The sequence below is a fragment of the Rhopalosiphum padi genome, chromosome 1, assembly GCF_020882245.1.
Source record: "Rhopalosiphum padi isolate XX-2018 chromosome 1, ASM2088224v1, whole genome shotgun sequence".
NCBI lineage: Eukaryota > Metazoa > Arthropoda > Insecta > Hemiptera > Aphididae > Rhopalosiphum > Rhopalosiphum padi.
In genome coordinates, this window is record NC_083597.1 from 21,638,067 (window position 1) to 21,663,769 (window position 25,703).

At 33.1% G+C, this 25,703-nt stretch overlaps 1 protein-coding gene across 4 annotated transcripts in view; it reads left to right on the forward strand.

Moving 5' to 3' along the window:
• The window catches only part of LOC132918496 (protein couch potato), a 57,884-nt gene that overhangs the window by 18,386 nt on the left and 13,795 nt on the right, over positions 1-25,703 (forward strand). For all 4 annotated transcript variants that reach the window (XR_009660507.1, XM_060979749.1, XM_060979748.1 and 1 more), the window contains exon 2: positions 25,352-25,429. Coding sequence is in view for 3 of the 4 variants with exons in the window: in XM_060979749.1 (XP_060835732.1) it covers positions 25,352-25,429 (78 nt within the window). In the remaining variant the exon portion in view is untranslated. The remainder of the gene's footprint in view (positions 1-25,351; positions 25,430-25,703) is intronic.

The following is a 25,703-nucleotide window of genomic DNA, read 5'->3' on the forward strand; positions in this document are numbered from 1 at the left end:
TATTTCCAATAAATTAGGGGGACGACGTTTTTTTCGAATCGACTCCAATGACATTTTTCACTATACAAATCTAATATGTAATAATTCTTTTTGGGAATGTTTATGTAGATACTTAGTTTAAAATTCGAACGAGTAGATACATAGATATACAATATTTATATCGATTCATAGCCCCCATATCTTCTAAATCCAATATAATATATATAATATATATATTAATTATTCTGAGTACCTACACAGAGTCAAATAATTCAAAAACCGCTTGTTCGAATTTTGTTTTTGGTGGTCAAAATGATACTGGTTTAAAAAACAATATACATTTACTACAGTACTATCTACCTTGTAGTTTCAGTTTTGTGTACATACAAGAGGTAAGAGTTAATATTTTTCTCGCAGAATGATTTAGTCGTTCCGTATCAAACATACTGTATTTACACGCATAATACAAGCTATGCGCTGGATAGTATCGTGATCCTATATAAGGGAACACATTTTACTTTTGACTATTCAATCTGATAGCGATGAATGCGTTTTTATCTTTCGGAATACAATGATGTTTATATCAATTGACGAGTACTTCCTACACACACAGGTTCGAGTTAAACAAGTTCATTGTGTAGTTCATGTATACATATATATATATATATATACAGCTTTTAATGGTTTATTACTGCCATTACATTTTTTTTTTTACATCACGAAATTATTAAACTGATGGTACGAAATTCCTGAACGGTTGACGATGAAAAATAACATTGTAACTGCCGCAGTTTGTAATATATTATAATATTATATTTTATTATTACCGCGGTTTTGGCAAATCATCGTATAAAATATTCGTACCTATATTAATCGATTTTATCGTAGCATCGTGTTTGTTTATATAACACTAAAACGGAAGAAAAACAATATACACACATAAATATATATTATTATTGGATATCATCATCATTATTATTATTATCATCATCATCTCGTGACACCGATTGTGGCCGTGATAAACTACCACGCGCAGTCGTCGGACACACAAGTGTAAACTATGATGATCAACGACGATGTTTTGTGTTCGCGGAAAACGAAATTTTTTATACGGTTTTCGGGACAATTTGTCGTTGATAAACCAAACAAGACGCGACAATGGCGATGTTCTATAATGAAAAAAAAACGAAACGTAAACAATATTATTATATGAGAGAGAATATGACGCGTGCTCTCCGAAACCACCGTATACTGTATAGTATAGAGTTGAACAATTTTGCGTTTTTGATAAATAATAATTTTGTTTTCCAAACGGGTTTAATAGCGTTCTCTTGCAACTCGCCCTTGTCAATTGAGATTACCAACAATCATTCCCTTTCAGGGTTTGAGCGGCAGTTGCGTGCTTTCAATTTACAATCACCATAGTAACGCCCGGATATATATATATACCTTTTCGTTCTGGAGTACCTATACACGCACGGTAATATAATTACAGGTAGTCGTCGTCATCGTGTTTATTAAAATATTATTAAAACGTATTATTAAAAAAAATTGACTTATTTGTGCAAAGCGATATTGACGAACAGCCAATCAATACCTGTCGACAGTTCGATATTTGATTCCTAATTAATATAATATTATAATAAAAAAAAAAAATATATCGCGTAAGTTTTGAGTCGTCATTACGCTTGAGACAATTTAATTCTTTAGTATGCACATTATAATATTATTATAAGTCTCCGACTACTGTCCCGTCGTCGTCACGGCGTTTCTTATGCTAAGACGATCGAGGGGCAGGTGAAAGCCAACCCGGAGGGGCAGGTGGTGGCCGTCGTCTTTGACGGGTCTTCGGAGGATATATATATATATATATATTATGTACACATCATACCTACCGTTCGACGGTAGAGAATGAGAGAAGGAAATTTTTTTATTTTCTAAAGCGCAGGTGTCGTCTCCACCTTGACCACGCGCCACCGCCGCAGGTATTATAAAATATATTATTATATTATATTATTATATGCACGCGTTCGCGTACCAGACGACCGGTGCAATGCGATCCGACGAAAACCGTTACTCGCCGCCGCCTCAATCAGCCGGTATAACAATAATAAAATAATTTGATGATATAGAGGTTTACTACCCCGCTCACCCCGTATAATAATTTACACGCGCCGTTCGTCGCGTATAATTTATTGTGTTTTAACTGACGGCGGATCCGGGCAAAATATATGCGCATTATTTTCATTTATTTATTTTCGTTCTCTTTTTTTACACGTCGCGTCGCCCCGCACATATTATTATCGATTCGTCCATTTCAGAGATATATCTCGTCTGTTGTCATACGTTACCTTTATATTATTATTATTATTATTATACATAGTACAGCACTATAGCGTATAGTTTATAATGTCCACGTATCGCGTGTGCGAGTGGTAATAAAATGATAAAATAATGATAAATAATAATTGTGACTGGGATTTCTTTTGTGATGTTATAAGCGCATATTATAATATTATAGTTCTCATGCGCCGGTCCGACAGGACTCATACCTACATACATATATTTATGCGCAGTTGTGTGTGCGTGATAATTATTCTAGTTTCGACACAACGTTTCCGGTCGAGAAAATAAACGGCATAATTAAAAATATACATACAGAGGAAATAACGCAAATGTGGAAATTTCGTCGGCAAGCGGCAACTATAACATTTTGAGGCCAAAATAATAATACCATAATAGCATACATGACGATAACATTATAATAATACGGTACAGTGTCAAAGTCCGTCGCCAGGCGGGCGGTCCAATGGTGATTTCATGCTGATTTCATTATTTTCTCAAAATGTATTTCATAAAGGTTTGCTACTACCATACACTGTATAGTATGCAAGATGATAAATTGATAACCAATCGATCGTAAATACTGTTTCGCTTAACGAATTTCACAAATCTATATTATTTTTAACCGCGAGTTTTGAAAATAACACAAGTTCGTTACATATCCGGTATTCGTATTGTTTTGCAGGTAATTTCGGAAATCGGAATACCAGGATATAAATAATAATTTAATAAAATTAATAGTTTTATTTTTATAGATTCAATTGCTTACAAGTTCATTGTTGCATATTGAAAAATAACTAGAGGGAATAAATTGATAAATAGTTATAGTCATAGTTGCCTTTTCTAAGCAAATAAACATGTGTGAACAAATAATTTATCCATATAGAATATAGTTTTGAAAAAAGGTTAGAACATATTTTGTTTTCAAAACTAAAATATGAAATTCGGATTTAGACAATGTGGTTGTATGAAATTAATTTGAAAAATATCTCTGCTAACCGTGAAATCATATTATAATTACCTAGGTATAATAATATTCGTGGCAATGTTCCTGACATGCTACCGTTCCGTGCTTCTCGAACTCGACGCGTCTAATCATCCGATGACACTTCACGTGCTCACGTGAAAATTAGCCGCAGAAACGTTGGATGATAAAACTTATTATTTCGATGCCGATGATTTCTTTTGGCTACTCGTCGACCGTCGTTACACGTATACAATAACATGATAATAATAGAGGACGCCATAATCATTTGTCACAAAATAATATATAGTATCTGTGCTCAACGTCAGATGTAGTTTATTGTCACCGTAATTTATTTCCCGACGCTATAAGTTTTCGTTGTAAAGATTATGAAAAATGACTCCACCCCGCTGCGGGCAATTCCTTCTTATTGGATTAATACTTTTTTCAGCATTAACACCGCACCGAGTAGCACGAGAAACAGTACGAAGACAGTGAAATTGATGCGTTTTATTGACTGATCGTAGTCCCTTAGCTACATTCGATAATAAATTATAAGGAATCGAACGTGTATATCGAATGAAATAACCTATATACGTAATTATTGCTATTATTTATGTTTAACTGATTTAATGCGATTTGTAAAACATTAACACTGTTAACTATTAACATTAATTCGGAATAGTTTTCGATTAGTAATATATTATTATTCAACAGTTTTTTCTATTACCTGTAACCTTTATATATTATAATTATATAATTCGTATAAAATAATACCTATATGGGCTATATGTTATATTTGAACATCGAAATCAATTAGGCATTCAAGGATTTTCTCTTTTCTTTTGAATTATTTTACTGAGTTGTAAAATGTTATATATTAATTGCTTCTTTTTTTCAAACACCTATTTTACAACTTTTCTTCGGCATTACGTTTTCCGGCATCCCTTATTACTCTGCTCCTCGAAATATGAATAATAATATGTATTATTCACTTTTGTTTCTTAAATACACGCGCTCGCGTTTTCTGAAAATTATTATTTCAGCCGGTCTCGCAAAACTTTAATATTCTCTCGAGGATTTTTCTTCATGAATTTTCTTTTTTTTTAGGGGTTTTAAAAGCGAACGAGTTTATTATAAAAAGGTATTATATACGAACTGTCTTTTAAGAATAACCATGCAAATGATTCTTAAATAGATACATGTATAATTTTGTGCGGGAAAACGAGATTCAGTGTTGTATTTCGACGTTGTAATAATAATGCATTATTGTTGTTATCTAACAACGCCAAAATTGGGTCAGATTTTAAAATAATGCCGTTTAAAAAAATTCGCGGTTGTTAACGAATTCGCTCACAGTATTGCAGAGTATCTATATATTATGTATACGCGTATTATTTACAGAGTGGGTTAAACGCGTTGAATTGAAAATAATTTATTGTAAGGTACTACCTGGTTTTTGTAATGCTGCAATTTGTTGTTCACCATAATTAACAAAAACGATTAACAATAGCAAAATCATTGCATAACCGTAACTTTAAAAATTGTTTTTATTGGCTTCGCAATCCTACATCGTTCCGAACGAGTGCGTGTGATGTTATCCAATGAAATATTATAGGCGCACCAATAAGGCAATAGCTAGGTATTTTTTATTAAACAAAATCATGTTATAACTACATGCCTACTATATAATTTAGAGACTTTTTTTAAGTGTGTGACATTTGTATGATTTGCGTTTTATATTTCGCTTATACATAGCTAGGCAACTATCAACTACCCCGTATAACCTAACCTAACCTATATATACCGATGCTTTCCGCGTGTCCTGCGCTCTAGTGTAGTTTTCGTCAACAACAGTCCAGCAAAACAGTATGCCACCAATAAAGTATAATAATGATAGATACAATAAGTACACGTCGAACGTACCTATAGTAATAATAATAATATGTACGATTTCAAGTCGGTAAGAAAATGTACTGTAACTGACAACAGGTTGTAGCTTTTAGATACCTATGCGGTCGATCTCATCATCGCCCGTTAATGCAGTGGCAGCCGATCGCCATTACAACGTTTCGTCATTACTTATTAGTCCGCCTATATATATATATATATAGTATATTTTTTTATGAAAACCCGCATCTGCCGCATCATTTACGACAAACACCTTGTGTGTACTCAGTGATCGCGCCTGCGGGTGCGTTCACGCGTATGTCGCTTAGGCAATGCTTCTCAAAATGTATAGCCCACATTAATCAAATTATATGTATACTGTATAGTAGTCTATGGTCGTGAGTTAGTGACAATAAAAGTACATTCTTACTACGATGAGGTTCTGACGGAGTTGTTATGATCGCATCCGGTCCTTTCCCCTTTTTTTCACTTTGCTTTTATTTATTATGATATTTTCGTTGTTTTCGTGTGATTTGTTAACCGGGTTGTTCTAACGTAGATTATTCGATTTATTATACTATAGTTATACGTAGATCTATAGAACCGTTTGTATACATGTATTTGATGGACCTTTATTACTGACAACGGTATACGATAAAACGGCTATGACTTTTCGGACGAACAGCGCAGCAGCCGCCGAATGAAAATCCAAAACGGAAAACCATTTTACGACTCTCACACCGTTTGATATACCAAAAACATTCGTTCTACAGCAGAAAAAAACAATTATTCTATTGTATAACAATCACGTATTATTTTTTCCCATTGTTTAACTTAACAATTGCCTTTTATTGGCTTAGGTGTTTATTAGGTATGTGAGCTTTACGATTGCTCCCCTTCCTATTTTCCCAAATTCATATGATATTCACTGACGCTATTGAACAATGTTTAATGTTTTAAACTTATAATTATTATTAGGTATCTGCCACTAAATTTCTGTTTCTTTTTCTTTCGGTCATAGTGTTTTTTTTCTTATCATCGATTCAAATCGAAAGTAAAAATACAAATAAGTAAATAATTGTATACAGCTTTACTTATTTTGATAGCCAACAAAGGTACGCTATACAAATAAACACGAATTCGATTAAACTACGTATTATAATGGTGTCGCGTTCTAGTTTTGCCATCCTCCGCTACATCGAAACACGACAGTTTATTTTTTATGCTCGCTGGAAAAGCTCAACAAACTTATTTCCTTTTTGGAAATTAAATATCACAGATGAATTTATGTAGTTTTATTTTCGTACGATGAAAATTTCCATAAATCGAAGTAACTTTTAAGATGTTTCTATTCCGTTTTCATAAATGAACAAAAAGTTTATGCTTCAAACGTTTTTGTGTATATCTACTAAACATCACAAGCTTGAAAAGTTTTTTCGTTAATGGAAATTTAAAAGAGTTCAATTAATGTAGATCTAAACATTTTTAAATCTGTCTTGCCTATGTTATAAATTAACAGATTGCATCTGAGGTTCCCAACATTTAAAGCGTCTTAACTTAATATAGACAATACGACGACGACAGTAGTTATAGTGTCGACTAAATATTAATGTGCGAGTACATTATATAAATATAATATGCAATATATATTATAATATGCGCTAGACAGTATTAAACTTATGGGTGAACGGATATACACCTTTAAAATACCCAAACATTAAGGGGCCGTTATAGAACCATTTGTTCTCTCTGTTTATTTCCCACATAATATAGGAACAATAATATTCCGTATTATTTCCACGATTACGAGTATTACGACTCTTTGGTTCAGTTTAGGACAAAATCGTCTATTATATATTTTATAAAGAAGAATATTTCCTGCAGTGCATTGACCGGATAGATTTTTAATATTTACATTTTTTATAAAATATATAAGCATGTTTTAATTTATAACAATTTTGATTATTTTTAACTATTAATAACTTATTCAAAAATGTAAATATCAAAAATCTATCCTGCAGTCAATGCACAAGAATATTTTTCTTTATAAGATTTATAGTAGGTGCCTTTGCCCTAAACTGAACCAAAGAGTCGTAATCGTGGAAATATGAAATATTTTATTTGGTGTAGCTGTCCCTTAACGAAAACACCGATATAATATTGTTGTTTCAGAATCTCTGTAACCCAACGCCAAACCTGTTTTATATACTATATAGTATTATGTCATTTATCGTGGTACTATTGGTACATTTATTATTGGTGATAAAAAATATTTTACTCCGGGGAGTATTAGAGATATACGCTGCTGATTTACATTTTTAGTTACAGTTGCAGCAGTTTTAACCAATATTGTAATAATACAAAACAATATCGATCGCCTTAGACCGGATCGGAATATAAATAGTGTTTTTTAGGGCCGAGATATCGCCCTAATTGATAGGTATATCGCAGCGGATTTAGTCGCGAATAACGACTTATTTATTCTGGTGGAGAAGTTTTTCGGTCGGGCGGTATAACAATTATTATTAATTCGTGAAATCGCAGCGCACGCGTGCACTCGTTATATATTGTATTTGCGTTTGTCGTTTTTTTATTCCATTACGCACGCCAAAACGTATTTAAACGATATTATTACGGCTCGAGTAGTTTGTCATTTTTGCACGCTTTCTCGGTTCGCGCTCGTTCAACCGCGGTTTTAGAACATCCGCTCGTTTCCCAACCCGAACGACACTTCCGCCGGAACAGTGACTTCACAGTACGATTATAATATTATTATAAACTATCTATTATTATACACCTATAATATAATATAGCTATATGTCAGTATGTCACCGAAGCCACAGCTGTTGTTGTCGCTGTCTCTGGTCGGCCCAAGAGTAAAGTACTTATAACTATATGTATATTGTATCGTTTACACCGATAAAAAGGTTTAAAACCAAAATATTTTAAAAATAAATGAGGTTAAAACGTTCTGCGCATTAATTTTAAACCGATTAAGTAGGTACCACGTAAAAAGTTTATTAAAAACGTTTTGATAATTAACATTATTTGCCTTTTATCTTTCATATTTATATTTTGTGTGCCATGAGATACTATAATAGTTGATTATACTCAATCATCATAAATAAAATAAATAGTTTCTTTAATATTCATAATTTCATAAATAATTATCAAAATTACAGAATCAACTTTACATGAACGAATTTCATAATCAAAGGTATTGACACAAGACGAATAACTATTAATAACATATTTTACGCCCGTATTTCAACATCAGTTCTCATTTATTCAGTTCAATTTCAACCATTTCGAGGCAATTAAAATGGGTTGAAACGTTTGAACTTATAAGTAATAAAGTTTTAATTTTTAAACCAATTTAATACTCGTATTTAAAACGTTTTAGTTTCTAACCATTTCACCAACTTTGTATAATATAATATATTATTATATTGACATAATATAGAACCTTTAAATACTCATCTCATAAACTACTCGTCTAAAATTTGATTTGTTCATATCAAAGTACTCAAAAAAAAAATTTTATTTTATAATTAAAAATGTATGTTGTTATTAAAAACGTAAAAAAAATTAAAAATGATATCGATAAAAAAATAGAAAAAGCTATTTTTTTTAAAAAAACTATGTTTTCAAAGTCGTTAAAGTATATAAAAAGAATATATTCAAAAATGAAAAAGATGAAAATTTGAAATAATGAGTATTAGAGGTATTCGTTAAATAAATCACTCGGTATATACCTCAAAATATATTTTCGGTCCCATGCGTTATGATTATATTATAGTTGTTACTATTGTTATACATGATGTACAATATAATATGATATAATAAAAAAAACCGTTGGCGCGTTGTAATGGTCATCAAACGTGGACTGCAGCATGAGTGATGGTAGTTGATGTCGTTATAATTTTGCATTATTCGCAAAAAAAAAAAAATTAAATAAAAAATAATACTTTTCAACAGTCGACGACTATTAGTATAATAATGTAGTATATACGTCTTATCTCACATTATTGTGTGTGTGTGTCTGTTAAAGTACGGAGTGATTTCGTTCACAATAGTTGATGCGTATATATATATATATATTACTATAGATCTTAAATACTATTATACGGTACTACATAGGTATACAACAGCAGTTTACGTAATATTATCAGCGTATACGTGTATTATCGTCTTTTGATATCATTAAATCGCGCGTTATATTCTGTACTTGTGCAGTTCAACTCAGCAGACGACGACGACGACGACGACGACCGCGACGTGTGCTCGTCTATTGGACTCGTTGGTACGTCGTTACACTTACGCACATACCTATAATAATAATAATAATATATATATATATAACACATACATATTATATAGGTATGTTAGTACTAGCAAAGGATGCGTACATATATATAATAATAATAATAATAATAATAATAACCAATGACAGGTGTATGATTTATTACACGAGTTGGCGTTCGTATATTATATTATTGAACATGGGTTAGAGACAATGTCCCGGCAAAATACCGTGTAATTTAATCTTTTTTCGTACCCGGTGCGACGTTCACTTTCGCCGTTTTGTTCAATAAATGTTATTAATTATTATTGTGTGGTTTTAATACCGTCGGAATTAACGCGTCCGACGGCGTGCGTACACCGATATTTCTATTCAGTGTATGACTTATTATACGCGGATAAAATAATATATCTAATATTGTTGCTCGTCTTGTCAAAGCTCTAAGCGGTTTCTGGAACAAATCTATACTTACATTTCGTAATCGCTTAGAATATTTTCGGTTAGATAGGTACATTTTTTACATGGTATCGAACGCAGACCTTTACTTTTACTTTTATTTTAAATTTTCATTTCCGGTCTTATTCGATTTGGAAAAATATAAGAAAACTTCAAACGAATGTAATATATTTTATAGACGTGAGCTCACTCAGTCACTGTACGTATATTTACTTTGTCGTCGATCCGTTGGGTACTGCGTTTTTGCGCAATAAAACTACGTCGTTTTATTGCGCGTTACGACTTACGAGCGCATTAAGTAATAGGTATATCAATATAATAATATACTAGGGTTTTGTCTATGTGTATTATAATATTATATAGTTATAATAAAGATCTCGTCACAAAATACTATTATCAGTAAAATAATATTATGCCATTTTTGAAAATATGTATTGTTAAAAGTGGACGAATTTCAGGGAGATATAGACAATAAATGATTTTTAAATAATTGAAGTAAATTTTATATTATTTTATTAAAATACACTGAAATCGATCAAATATTAAGCTACGACGTCACATTTCCGTTTTATTTTTTATTATCACCAGCCAGGCGAGAGGCATGCAAACAATTTTACATCAATGCAACTGCAACGTATAAACTACGAGCAATACAATTTTTTCGAATATATTAATTATTTAATGTATATAGGTAGTAGGTACCGACGCCATTAATTGTTATTCGGTGACTAATTTTTCCATTTAACTATTTTTCATTTTTAATACACTCGGTGGTCTCGACTCCCTCATACCCCCTCCCCTCTGAATATAGTGCATTTTTTATATTTCATTTTATTACCACTGGCACCGGGTTCGCCGTATTATATTATGTACCTTGCGCGACGAACACGCCATTTCGATATTCAAGTCGATTACTACTCATTTTTTTGGGGGGTAGAGCTAAAACACATTTCCGGACACACGCGACATTTCGTGCCAAAGTCGTTCTCCCCCGAGGCACTCTCGCTCCTCGACCCGATCCCAAAAAGACATTTTACCCGTCCAAGTTGTGATTGGACAACGTTGAACTTTTCTCTAATTTTCTTTTTTTACACCACTGCGCTGAGTCCTATAACGACAAGTTTCGATATATAACCATAAAATTCATATACAAGAAAACCAAATTGAAAATAACTTTTATATTTTTTATTCATTTTTCGTCGTTCTTATTGATATATTACGCAATTTAAAAATGTAAATAGTATTTTTCCCTCGTTCGTTATATAATATACCTGACGTCATCGATTAAACTATAGGTATACGCTGTAATATATAATTCGTTCAAATATAAAAATAAAATTTTAAAATTCACTGTTGCATTATCACATGGATATATATATATTTATATGTTCAATGTATTTATTTAATAATTAATTATTGCGTGTGACATGGTACGTTTTAATCTGTTAACACAGTTGTTCTTCGGTTTATTCTAATTGATTTTTTTCTCTAAGAGGAGCAGCTAAATATGTTATGACTTATGGCCGCCGTTTACAGCAATACAGTTTTAGAAAAATGAAATAACCCATACCCATTTGTATCCAATTAATTTTGTATACGGCTCTTAAGTCTCGACTGGAAGTAAGCCAAGCTGTTGTTTGTCGTATTAAACGTTATACATTTAATTTAGTATTGATTCTGAACAGTTTTATTCGTTTCCATTTATTTTGTACCCATGTAGAAAAAAATAGTATCAAATTATAATTTATAACAAATATTGTTGTTAATAATTTAAGTAGTAGTTTAAAAAACTAAATATCTTTGGTAGGTTATTACAATAGTTAATTTTATATTCAATTATTCAAATAATTTATTAGTTTTACCATTAAGCTTTGCTGATTTATAAAGTTTGTCAAATTTTATTAAGTTTTGAATATTTATTATTAAGCTTTAATTAATTCACAATTTACTTAACTTATCCCAAGTATAGATATAGGTGTAGCCTTTTTTTCAAATTTTACCGTATACTAAAGTAAACAATATTATACTAATACTAGGAATTTTTTTTTTGCTAAAACGATATAGTTGAGATAGTGTTAATTTTGAATTTACATCTAAAATAAACAACTAAATTGTAATAATATTTTAATTTTTATTTATAATATATTTAAAATAAATACAGATATATATTTTTGCTCGACATTTAATTTAAATGTTAGCATGTTCAGAAACGTTTTAAATCTGATAAATTTACGATAACTATCTAGCATTTTTTTTTTCGAAATGCCACATAACTCAAGTGATTTTGTGCATTTGTATGTCTCCACGGAGTTTTAGTACCGTAGCCCTGGCACAGCTGTTATCTTGGCTCCGAACCAATGAAGAACTGTGGCGCCAATCGTAAAGCGCAAGGGACGTGGCGACGTGGTGGCGTCCATGGGGTGCAAAATGGGTGGTGGAGTGGAAAGTTTATGGGCTGAGTAAAAATATTGATGTCCATGCTACAGTCAGGGATAGTCTTAGAATTGAAGTAATTTTAGTGGCTCTACCACTGAAAGGAGATTACTCTCCCAGACAAAAATAAGGTCGAAAAGAAACTCTTGGTTTTCTATAGGAATTAATCCCGACAATGTGTCCAAAGAAAATCCTTAGTAAGTATTGTTTCAAAATTTGTGATAACAATTTTATTATTAAATGAACATTCTTGATTTTTGAAAAGTAAAAATATTACATTTCATTCATATATATTTTATAAAATGCAGTATAGTTAATTTTGGAAATTATTTCATATACTCATATTATATATTTGTATTATTTAACTGTCTAGTATCTTTTATAAATAAATAATTATTATAAATTGCAAGTAAATTTAAAAACCGCTTTTAATTCTAGTCAAAATATTTTTGATTTAGTAACTTTATATGTGGTTATTAATCATAATAACATACCTATAAACCATTCATTTTATCGTATTTATTAAACTTGTCACTTTTATAAAAACAGTCATCGTTCACGTTAAAACCTAGGTCGTTTACATGTCCATGCAAATTAACAAAGCACGATAGTCGCAAAAGCAAAAAAAAATGTATATTTAAGATGTTTGAAAAATGTTTATAACTCAAAAGTTTTAACGATAAAATCGTTATTTATGGGTCTATTATTATTAACTGCAAATATCTTATGACCGCAAACAAAAATTAACTTTGAGCTCTTTCTTTAATATAAATGATCGTAAATTTTGGTTAAACATCCACATTGTGTATATATAATATAAATATAAGTGCTTCAAACACACTCACACTCACACACACACACACACACAGATACTATACACCGCGTTGTTGATACACACTAATTAAACTTGGCTGGTGGTTGAAGTTAAATTTTGAAGCGAAACGAGGGAATATTGCAAACAAAAAGAAAAATATCGTAATATATCACATACTATAATAAGCGGTATTTATACTAGAGCTCCGAACCAATTTACCAAAGCAAAATGAGATTTTTTAAGCCCAAATGTTTACTTTTCTTAAAGCAAATATCTCATGGCTTATATTCGCACAGCGGTATACTATAATATTCATAGCCAATATTAAAGTCATAAATATTAATATAATTTTTACTTTTGTACAACACGTATGTCGCCTAGCCCACTCGTCCTTTGTGGACTTTTCATCTCTCTGGCGCGTCACTTTGTCGTCGCGCATTCACGGAACGACGAGTGTTTGTCCCGGGCACACTGCTGCAACCATAGAGACACCGTTGCGGTGTCGCCATTCAACTCGAAGACCTTGTAATTACGCGGAGGTTGATGTTTAGCACGTGAAAACAAAATTAATATTATACCAAAGAGTATATTATTAACATCGCCGTCGCGTATAATATATAACCCATCCCAACCCCGCGGTAGTCATGGTGACATGGTCCTATCTCGTGTGTGTTATTCCGGCAAAGAAAGCAGTAAAATCAGTCTGAGCGGATAATCTCCGATGGCGCCGAAATGCTCGTTTCCACGTTTCCAGGGGATCCAAAAATCATTAGCCTAATATACTGCGAGCATTATATGAGTATATGACCCCTGTGAACCTCACCCTTCCGATAGAAACCAATTTCCCGTGTGCGCGTCACGCCCTTTTCCTGGTTTCCCCATCCCCTCCGTGCGCCCGTGTAATATCAGGCGTCAGCCCGAATTGCCATTTGTATACATTTTCAATGAGGACGAGCGATGGAATAAACAAAACAAAAATACATAAAAATCTATAATCTAGGTTAACGTTGAATAATTGACTTTGAACGGAGCGCACAGAGGGGAGAAGATTGTTGGGGGAGCGGTTAAATGTTTAATGGACGGAGGAGTGGTAAAGTAGACTATTGGACATGACATCCGTTGCATAAATGATTCAAAGTGAAAAGAATGGAGGTTAAAAATAACGATTGACCGCCCCTATACATAAAGCACTATTGCTCGATTTATTCAGCGTATTTTATTCTACAGAAACAATGGCACGGGTTAGAGTGTATAGGTTCTATGAGCTACAGCTGTAAGTTTCACGACATGTTATCAAGTAACAAGGTATTGTATTATTTGACTTACAAATAAACATAATAAATTCCTTGTAAATAAATAAACACGAGGTCGTCTTCGCATTAGTAATTAGTGAAAACTTTGTAAATATAAAACGATTGCGAAGGAAGGATATATTATATTATAATATTATATACGCATGACGATTGGAATTTTAATCGGAATTGTTGTTCAGCTATTTTTTAGACGGTTATCACAAAATATGTTATGTTTTTGTTATTGAAATGCGTTTAAAACACAGTAATCACATATTCGTGTCAAGTATTTACCTAATTAATTAGGGTAATTAAATAAAACAATACTGAAACAAATAAATAATCAATAAATAAATAATAAAAAAAAAACGTACAAGTTTTGAAAATTAATAAAATAATGAGGGAAGTAATAGTAAATTATCCTGTAAATTGATAATTTTATGTTTAAATTAAATAAATAATTAGGTTTAAACCTAAAGCAGTTTTTTTTAAACATTAGTTATCGTTAGTTGTGTAAATATAATATAATTATACTAGTACGTGTTTGAATGACAACAGACAATTAATCGACTCATTATCTGATAATTTAAATGCTTTTAAAATGAATAATTAAATTGCTAATTATAATTTATTCAAATCATAATAAAGCTGGATCAATAAAATCAACAAATATTGTAACAAATTAAATATTTTTAGTTACAATTTTAATTTATCTACCTCCTTTAAGATAACTATAATTGAGCATATTATTGAAATACCTACTTTTTATATTAAAATCAAATAATTATTACACTAATTACTAATATAACAAAACAGACATGATATTTTTCGAAGATATTATTGTAACAGACGAGTTAATATATAATTGTCGGTCTGAATAATCGCAGTGCATATAAGTATGAAATATATTTAAAATACTGTACATTATATTAATATAATCACGCATAAAACCCCGAGAATTTTTGTTACCCACTCAAAAATGTTGATGTAGCTGTATAATATTGTAAAATATATATTATTCATTTAATTACCTATATGTTGATTATTTTCTGCCGCATGGTGTAATTTGTTGGCTTTTTGGAAAAACTATCAATAACAATACATCAAATCCACGGGGCCACGACTAATCCTATACGATATGTATATTTTTCCTTTTACATTGTCCTCCTATATGGCTATATTGCAGCCTTACCATCAATAACCAATATTACTTATATAATATGTAGGAACAGGCCACAGGTGACAAAATAGATTTCGGATTTCTAATGAGTTATATTACAAATATTAATCCGGACGTTGAGTTTTCGCCGGGAACTAATCTCGTTTGCTATCTGCCCGCTTGCAAGTTTCAGAAAACGTCCTCGGTTTTCTGTCTTTTACGGTTATACGTGTGGCGAGTGGTAAATTGATTGGATAACAAACGTGTTATTTAACTGCTCAACGGTTATATTTGTCTTAGTAGCTTTATATCGTCGACGCACAATATCAGATGGTCTGATGAGATTAGTATCTAGTATTCGGTGAAAGGTATAATTTATAACATCGGTATACTTTGTGTTTGATACAACCTTTCGTTGATAAAATATGATGTATATTGATGGTTAACTTAGGTAAAAGTCGAAATAAAAATATTTTTCTGTCTTATTAGCTTGAGGTGATAAATTTGTAAAACAACTATTAATATCAATTATAATTATTCAAATAATTAAATCATATGATATAGAGTCATAGAAAATAAGACGAGACATCTTCCTTACAATAATTAAATACATATTAATATATATATATATATATATATATTGTACCTATATGTATACAATATGGCAACTCAGTCGTCGCGATATCTTTAACAAGTTTCTTATAACATAATAATTAATTGTGTTAGGTATACATTGTGAATGTTTAACATTTGCCGTTTATAACTTGCACTTTATGCTAACGGAATGCCACTTACAAAATGTATACATTAATGGATAATTATTAAACAATTTTATAAAATATTTCTTTCGTCGTGTTCATCTAAAGATTGAAAGGTTGACGGAGTAGGGTCGATCGGAAACTTCCCTGTGTATGCCACAAGCGGACGATTAAGTTAGACTCGGATGGTCGGCCGGGGGAATTTTGCGTAGGCACGTTTATGCGCGAATGCTGCGGGACGGATACTTTGAGAATTATAATTGTTTAGACCACGACGTTAGGCGGGTTAAGTATGACGTTGGCGACGAAAACCTGTCAACCCGTCAACACGAGTGTTAAACGTCAAGGGTGACGTTAGTGTTTTATTTTATTTTTAATACTTTTGACCTCGTTGTTAGTATTATTATTACCGTATTATTATATTATTATGCACATACCTGTTATTTTTTACTTTGACATTATTCATTACCGACATTTATTGGTCGTGCTTGTTTTGACTTGTGGTTGCCAGGCGACTGACTTAGTAAACAATCAATAACTTTTAAAGAGAACACAGTTGGTATTTTTTTGATTATTTTACCTATATATTATTTACTTACGTTTGTTTCATGCAGAAAACATAAACGACCAGGTCTTACGAAAATTTATTATAATATATTCATCGCCTGTATAAGAGACGTATACACGCGAATGTAGCAGAAAATCATTTTAAATCGATATCGATTTGATGCGCGAGCAAAAAATATTCCCGAAGCCGAAAAAGTGGCATATATTTTTTTACGTTTTTACTCGGAGAAGCCACCGAACGGTAATAATAACAGTCGTCCGGACATCGCTAGTAGGAAAATTTAAGAAAATTAGACGCCTTCACCAAACATCACTTCTTGCAGCGACGTTTGCAGTGTATTTTTAATTTTTTTTTTTTTTTTATATAATTCGAATAGCGAAATTGTAGGTCAACAACTCAAAGGTTTTTAAGTGTGTTTGTATTCCTATATCAAATAGTTTCATAAACTGTTTACTCGGTCAACTAGAAAACGGAAGTTCGTTTCTTTCTATACTGCAAAACTAAACTACTCGAACCCACTTGACTACCCGAATTACTTTATGCAGTACCGTCTTATTTAAATCGTGCTACCTTGATCGTTTATGACGAAATGCCGACCAAACGTCCGAGTGACAAAAATATTTTAAATATCATATACATTTGTATACTTGTGATAGGTATACTATATAAAATACTTATATTAGTGCATATGAACATCGTGGAACTTTACAACTACCGGGAAACCCTGTAGTAAATCTAATTTCACCCTCGCCGTATAGAAGCTAGTCGGAATCACACGTTGAGGTGAACGTATGGTACGGGTGGGACTTCAACCGAACGGGGGCGAGGGACGTTTCGAAGGATAGGGAAAGTATATATACATATTATATATATGTGTGTGTGTGTGTGTGTGTGTGTGTGTGTGTGTGTGTGTGTGTGTATAGTAAAGTCTTAACTATTTATTACCACGTTTAAATAATAATAACGCGTGCTGCGTTCGGGACGACGACGAGAAACACATTCGCGTGGGGTGCAGTGAGAGGGGCAATGCGTGCGTGTGTGTGCGTAAGTGAGTACTGGAAAGGAGTGATAGAGGAGAGGGCCAAGTACACCACTACTACTCGCGCGTAAAGGTATATATATTTATTATATACAGACATACACGTACACACCGTAAACAAGGCATGCGGCCTCGCTATTGATCCAGCCCCGGGTCACGGCCACCCCCTCATCCCCATAGTGCCACGACCGAGTCCACTGAACTCCGCCGCCGCCGCCACCACTGTCGCTACTCGCTCCCGCGATCCCCGGAAACGACTCCTCAATTCCAACGCCACCCCCAACCCTTACACACCTGTGCAATAACCGATTAATTCGCCCGTCCTCCCTCCCAAATTATTCGAAATTATAAATAATCATTAAATGTACATATAATTATATGCCTTCTTATGTGATATATAGTAGTCAAACAAAAACTATCACCACTATCGACGGTTTTTAATTATAATATAATTGAATACATCAATGCGACTTCACACTCCACCCATATACTATGGCAGGACATTATATTATTATGATTTTATATTTATCATCGCGTTGTTTACACGCCGCGTACCCATGTCATTCCGGAAACCGCCTGAATGGGCGCACAGCGTCATGACAAATTGCTGGCGAACACGTACAATACAACAACGGTGTTCGGCGCTCGCTGGTACGAAGACGACTACCTCCTCCCACCACCACGACCCCTTCGTCGCCACGAGTGTGTGCACGTGTGTCTGTCAAATATCGTGACTAATGACTAGGAGGCAATTTTTTTTTTTATACTACACGCACGGTTGATAAAATAATATACACGTATACTGTTATAATACTATGTATTTTATTAAAATATTGGCATACTGTTATTATTGTGATAACGATTTACGACTGCCAACACTAACTACCTATATATTTACTGCTGCACACTATATGGTCAAAATCCTATATCCGAACCCGAGAAATGGTTCATTCGAACAGACACAAGTCGATTGTGGGGCGACAATTTTTGTACGGCTGTCCCGCGCCTTCTTGCACTGCTTGCGCCTCCCCTTATTTGCTCGCATTCGTACCCGACTTGATGGATAAGTCGGACGAAGTTGCGACCCCTCACTGGGTGACATACGATGTTATTACTGTAGAACCCCACGGTCAGACACGTCAACTAGCTTCTCTCCCGTGATCGCAATAATATAATATCACAAAACAAACCGAATAATTATTAAATAATATAGTAACCATTAATCACAATAAAATAATATTGTCATATTCACGAGAAAACGTATTCATTTCGACATGTTTCATTCAATTATATTTTCTCGAATACAAACAAATATATTCTTATTGTGATTGATAATTAATAACGTATACATATAAAGTAATATAGACAACTTGCGTGCGGTAGTTTAAGCAATGTACACATCATGACGGTCGTGTATGACACTGATAATGTAGATCGTGACGTGACACGATTGTTTTTTGGATGTAATAAATTAATTCAAAACATAAAAACACAGTTGGCATTCATACATTAACCGTTTCTTAAAACTAACCGACGCGGAAACGGTACGCGCGTTTGTACAATCTACGCGACGAGATGTTGAATGTATATATCTAAGGTGACTCACTTAAACTCGTCAGTTATATGACATGGCGTGAATGAAGCTGCCTTGTAATATTTCGATCCAATTTTTTCACATTTGTATGATATATATATATTTTTATTATTTCCTATCTCGGTCGGCGGTCGCGTTTTCATCAATCAAAAAACTTTATTATGTAATCAACGACAGTGCGTACAGCGTGCGGTCTTCGCTCAGGTTATCCCATCCATCAACATATTATACACACAGGCGGTAGTGTGATTATCACCGGCCGAATATGGGAATATAGTAGTGTATTCGATGAAAATTATTTTCCGAAAACACATTGTCGTTCACGAAGAAATGATATAACTTTTATATCCACCGACACCAATATACACCAACACGGCATGATAATAATGTCCATTTATCTGAAACGCGGCACGATGACGACGACGTGAGCATCGCGGTACACGTCGTATACAATCATATATATACGCTGTTTACACGTCATTTATACATTTAGTTATCTGCTATACTGACATTTTGGGTCGACCCTTGTTCTGAGGTTTTTACCCAACCGTATACATGTAATCTGTCTAAAACTACGCATATATAAGACAATAACGGATGTATGGCAACCCACTGTGGGTTACCCGCTGTAGTTTTGTCTCTGAAGGATTTCGACAAATGTGTTTGGAAGTAGGGTGTTTCCGCCCTAATTTCGTGTACCGCAAACCATCTATTACATATAATATACTTGTAATATAAAAATTATTATCATTATAATAGTACACCTATGTATATTATACACTAATCTCTATGAAACTTTATAAAAAAAAAAAAAAAAACACTGCAAGGTAGGTGTACATAATAATATAACAAAGTGTGTACATTATATTATACCATACGACGTTGTAATAATACTCGCACAGACCTACACACTTTATGGTATATCATATTGTAATAACACTGAAAACATCCGGCGCAAACGTATTAGAAAAACGATTTTTAACGAGGAAACCGCCGTCGCATAAGAATTATTATTTCGCATTAAAATACTCCGCTAAATATGAGCACATAACCCAAGGTATATACACTACAATATATGAATGTATTATTTAACAAAACATCATGCTTATAGCGATAAGCAATGTATAGTCTACACTCTGCAGGTCATGTCGTACGTATATTCAGTTCCACATGTTAAAAGGAGGATGGGGTTTTTGTTAACACTAAAATGTGTAAGGTAGATGTTTTTCAGTAGTGTTTAACTATTTAATATCAAACTATTAGGTAACTGTGATATTAAAAAAATGCTGTTACTATACGATGCGTAAAGGCACTATAAACTTGGTACTATAAATGCATACATTTGTGACGGACTGATAATTATAGTTTATTTTTATTCCCAATAGCTAAGTAAGAGAGTAATAGAAGACGAGTCATCATAACATTTTCCCCCGCGGATGCAAGATTTGTTTAGGCGGCACTGCGTATACATAAATGTATTTCGTATGTCATTTGCCGTGCACTTGTCGCGAGAGGTTTGTGCAAATACTTTGTATTACTTCAGTAGCGATCGTTGAAGAGCGATACAGTTTTTTTTTCTCTTTGTATGCGCATTTCTCCAACACCAACGATGATACTTGGCCTCGGGGTTCGCACTCATCTTCTCCAATCAATTACAGGCTCTTCGGAATTTAACATCGCGCCCGTGTCTTTCTAGAGATTTCTTTCACATTACTACTCGTTATTATAATAGCATGTTTGGCTATACGACGATTATACTTTCGTTAGAAGATTTTGGCCGTCAGCGAACTGTTTCCTTCCTACTTACGCAAATTATATAGGCCATATATCTTATCAGAGCATCGTAGTCGTTGTCGCCCTTATTACATTATGTTTGAAAAGTGCAGTATTGTAAAACACGATGACGCTGTAGTAATATTATATGACGATTATATTTTTTTTTTTTATTCGTTAATATTGTGCATAAACCGTTTTCCTTTACATGAGCTATATATTATATAATATATATATTAACACGTAAAAATAATAAACAACTCTGTTTTTGTTTGAGATTTTATTTTTTGTTTTAAAAATCGGGTTATTTCAATATATGAAAACGCGAACACGATGAATGAAAAAAAAATCGTTTACCTTCACACGCCTTCTCTTATAAACATCAAGTATTTAATTTTTTGTCATTCGACTAAAACATGTGCCGTATACATCGCAAGAACGCTTTGTTTACAAACCCAGACACACACGCGCGAAATTAAAAAAAAAAAGTCCACTTCCACTCGAAAACGAATTGCACGTGCATATTATATACATCGAACGCGCGCAAGATCATTATATCGTATGAATAGACCATGCAGATGTTAAGGTGTGTTGTTCGTTGTGTGAATGGTTCTTTAATATATGAGTATGTGTGAAACTTCTACGAACGTGATTTAGTTCTGAGGAAAAAAATAAATAACACTTCGAACCGGAAAGACAGTTTTGTAAATAGGCCCATATTAACGTAATCGTTACAGTTTACAGGACGATCTGTCGTCTGTCCGCTTGTGCGTTGTCCCGTAGCCCTAGCCCCTACGACTAAATACTGTCGATATATTTTGTCGGTCGACTTCATCTCTAGTCATCCGAATCGATTTTCGTCGAATATGACCAAATTTCTGCGGTGGTGTGCAACGTTTACCATCTCACAAAAGTCAATTCGTTGGGCCAATAACGGTGTATAATAGATATAATAAACTGCAAGATTAAATCTTTTAATCGTCCGGTGTATTTATTTACTATAAAGGAATATATAATATTATATGGCGTAAGTGCATTATGGTAAATGGACGGTTCATCCTCGGCGGACGTTTCGTAATCACTGAATAAGAAGATAGGATATTTGGTCCCAGGTGTATATCAATTTATAGGACGTTTGCTACCTTTGGCTTTGATATACACCTAGGTCCTAGGTATATGAAAACCTCGGTTATGAATTTAATGTAATTATGCACATTTAGAATTCGTCGAATCTTTTATTTTTGATATATGTTAGTATATTACAATATTAGTTATTTGTACTCTTAATAATTATCTGTTATTACTTTTGAATGTCTTAGTATTGTTTTAATTTTCATGTAAGAAAAAAAAAATAGAAATAACCTAACTTTATTGAAAAATGGTGAACTAATATTGAATTCATTTCCAAACTTTATATTATTTAGTGTTACTAAAGAAATTAATGAGAATAATGATTTAAAAACACGTATACCATAGTTCGTATGGACTATAATTCCTTATGAATAAATAAACCGGCTATTTTAATAGATATTTATAGGAGACAAAACATAATAGCTAGATCCGTGTACAGTAATTCAGATACTGCACTTTACGGTTGTGTCCGGATCCGGTGTGCACTGAATCGGATCACTGCTGAGAATATTCAGCAATTCGGCCCCGGCTTTTATTGCCCGTTGTAAATTTTCTCGTAAAATGTATAAACCTATTCTGGAAAATTGCTTGTGAATCATTAATTCGGTTGTACTAGTGCACCACAGAAATGAGTTTGTAAACATTAATAGAGAGTGTTATCGACTCGGCCGTGGCCGGTTGTGTTGATAACGCCGTTGCCATGGGCACGCCGTCCGTCGTGGCGCCCTACTACCCCCCCCCCCCCGCCGAGGCCACCAAGCAAAGCTCCACTATACTTTATTATTATATTATATACTACCTACCTGCTCCACACCACCACCACCACCTCCACCTCGACCATCGCTGTCGTTGTCGTCAATTTTTATTCGTCTACCTGTGCGTGTGGCGGTGACGGCGACGGCGACGGTGAAAAGGACTGCGAGTTTCATGTTATATACATACATATATATATATAAAGTTTCCACCCGAACGCCATTCCTCAGGTCCCGTCTCACCGTAATCACACGCCCAACCTATGTGTATAATCTATTTACAGCAATTATTAATTCTGTATACGCTCGAATAAAAAGAAAAAAAAACATATCACAACTATAAAATTATACGTTATAGTCACGCTCAAAGCTGAAGTTAAATTTTGTTAGTGTGCTTAAGACCCTCTAAAAAATGACATCTCCAACCACTCTTCCTACTTTGACGTGTGCACAGTCAACTCTATTAAAACGTATTTTTACACAAAAATAACGCACTAGAAAATATCGCGCACGTAATCATATTGTTGGTTTTACATAACGTTATATAATTATTATTATACTTAAGCTGGCTAAATCATTTTCAGAATAATTTCCTTTTTTTTTTGTTGCATATATGAAATAAACGACATTAGACATGAACAGGAATTGCCGTATGCCCATAACCTTATTATTATAATGATAACTGTTACTATTCAATTAGCATAATGTGTTTATACGTGTATTTCTTCAAACAAGCGCTAAAATGTCATTAGAATATTAGCTTTTTATAGTCAAAATATTGACAAATAAATTGAAATTCATAAATGATATTGGTAACACGAGTAGGTATAGGTATAATAATAGCTACATATTTTTGTCTGAATTTACAGTTTTATAAATAATAACTGTGCTTAGTATATACAGAAGGACTATAATAAAAATGTATTATTGTTATTGACTATTGCCATTGTAGACTGACCGGTACAACCTTAACTTCATGACTATTTAAGTAAAACTCAAGTTTATTTTGAAAGTTTTTATGTTAAATTCGTTTGAAAATTGAATATTCTACTCGGCGGTACCCAAGAGACCGAATTTCTGTATAATATATTTCTATGTGTACATATAAAAATGTATATACGTATATTCTCTGTTAGTTGTAAATTTTTCCGCCTCGGCCATGGCGCGGTGCACTGGTATATACATCTATCGAACTAGTCCCTTCCCCACCTAGTATTTAAACATCCCCAGGGCCTCTTCTTTTTCCTCTTTCCAGTGCCTCTTAAAAAAACCCCGTGCCCTTAGAGAGGCACTCTTCTCATCCACGACGTGTATATGTAGATACCCGTACGTGCGAAGGGGGTATATTTGCTGTATTATTATTATTATTTATTTTTTTATTTTTTTGTTACTCCCCCTGTCAAGTGTTTCTCTGTCCCGTCAGACCTTTTGGTGGTTCGAAAAGTCACGAAACTACCACCCCTTACTTCACCGGCGTGACACGGTGATGACCTTTAAAAAACAAAGAGAACCAAAGCACAACCCAGGGGGTTTTCTTTTGTTCTTCATAAAATGCACTTTATATACAGGGTGGGATCTGCTGACATAAAAACAACAAATGTATAACGTATAGCTATGAAAACTACATTTACGGTAGCTATCTGAATATAAATATTATTATTAATTACTGTGTTTGTTCGTATGAACGTTCCAGCAAAGTATTTTTTGTTTATTTTTTTTTTTTGGAAAATGCTTTTTGTTAATTTAATTGACATTTCGTACGAGACATAATACCACAAAAAATAAACTTTATTGTTAATGTTGTATCCTGTATATATATTATTTAGAACTCCGTATACTTTGTATGTGTGTGTATGAAAGTGAAAGTGCGCGCGTAGGTACGGAAAATCCAAATTGTATTTAACTTAATGGAAAATCGCCGCCGGGAAAACAGGAAATTACAATTGTCACGCACATTCTGTAGTGGACACGCAAGGGCGGTTCCTCGATGGGGTTTTAAATATAAAGGGAGCAAAATTGTTCGACGAAAATTTTAGCTAGTAACATGACTATTGTTTCGCTATTGTCAGAATCTAATGAATTTGTTGTTTTTTTTTTTCGTAGGTAAGAACGTTATTCGTCAGTGGTCTACCAATGGATGCCAAGCCACGTGAACTGTACTTGCTGTTTCGAGCATATGAGGTAATATAAAAACTTTATGATTTATTACAAAATATTAAACAATAATATAACTATGTATTACAACCACATACGAATCAATATTCTTAAGGTCATACGCTATCTATTTTATTGTTAAAATCGAATCTATTTCAATAACACTGTCGGTTTCGAATCACAAAAAAATAAACTAAACCGCCTTACAGATAATAGAATTTACAAATCTAGAATTTATTTTGTATAATATATAGTATATAAACATAATATTATATATAATATATTATATACATTATATAAA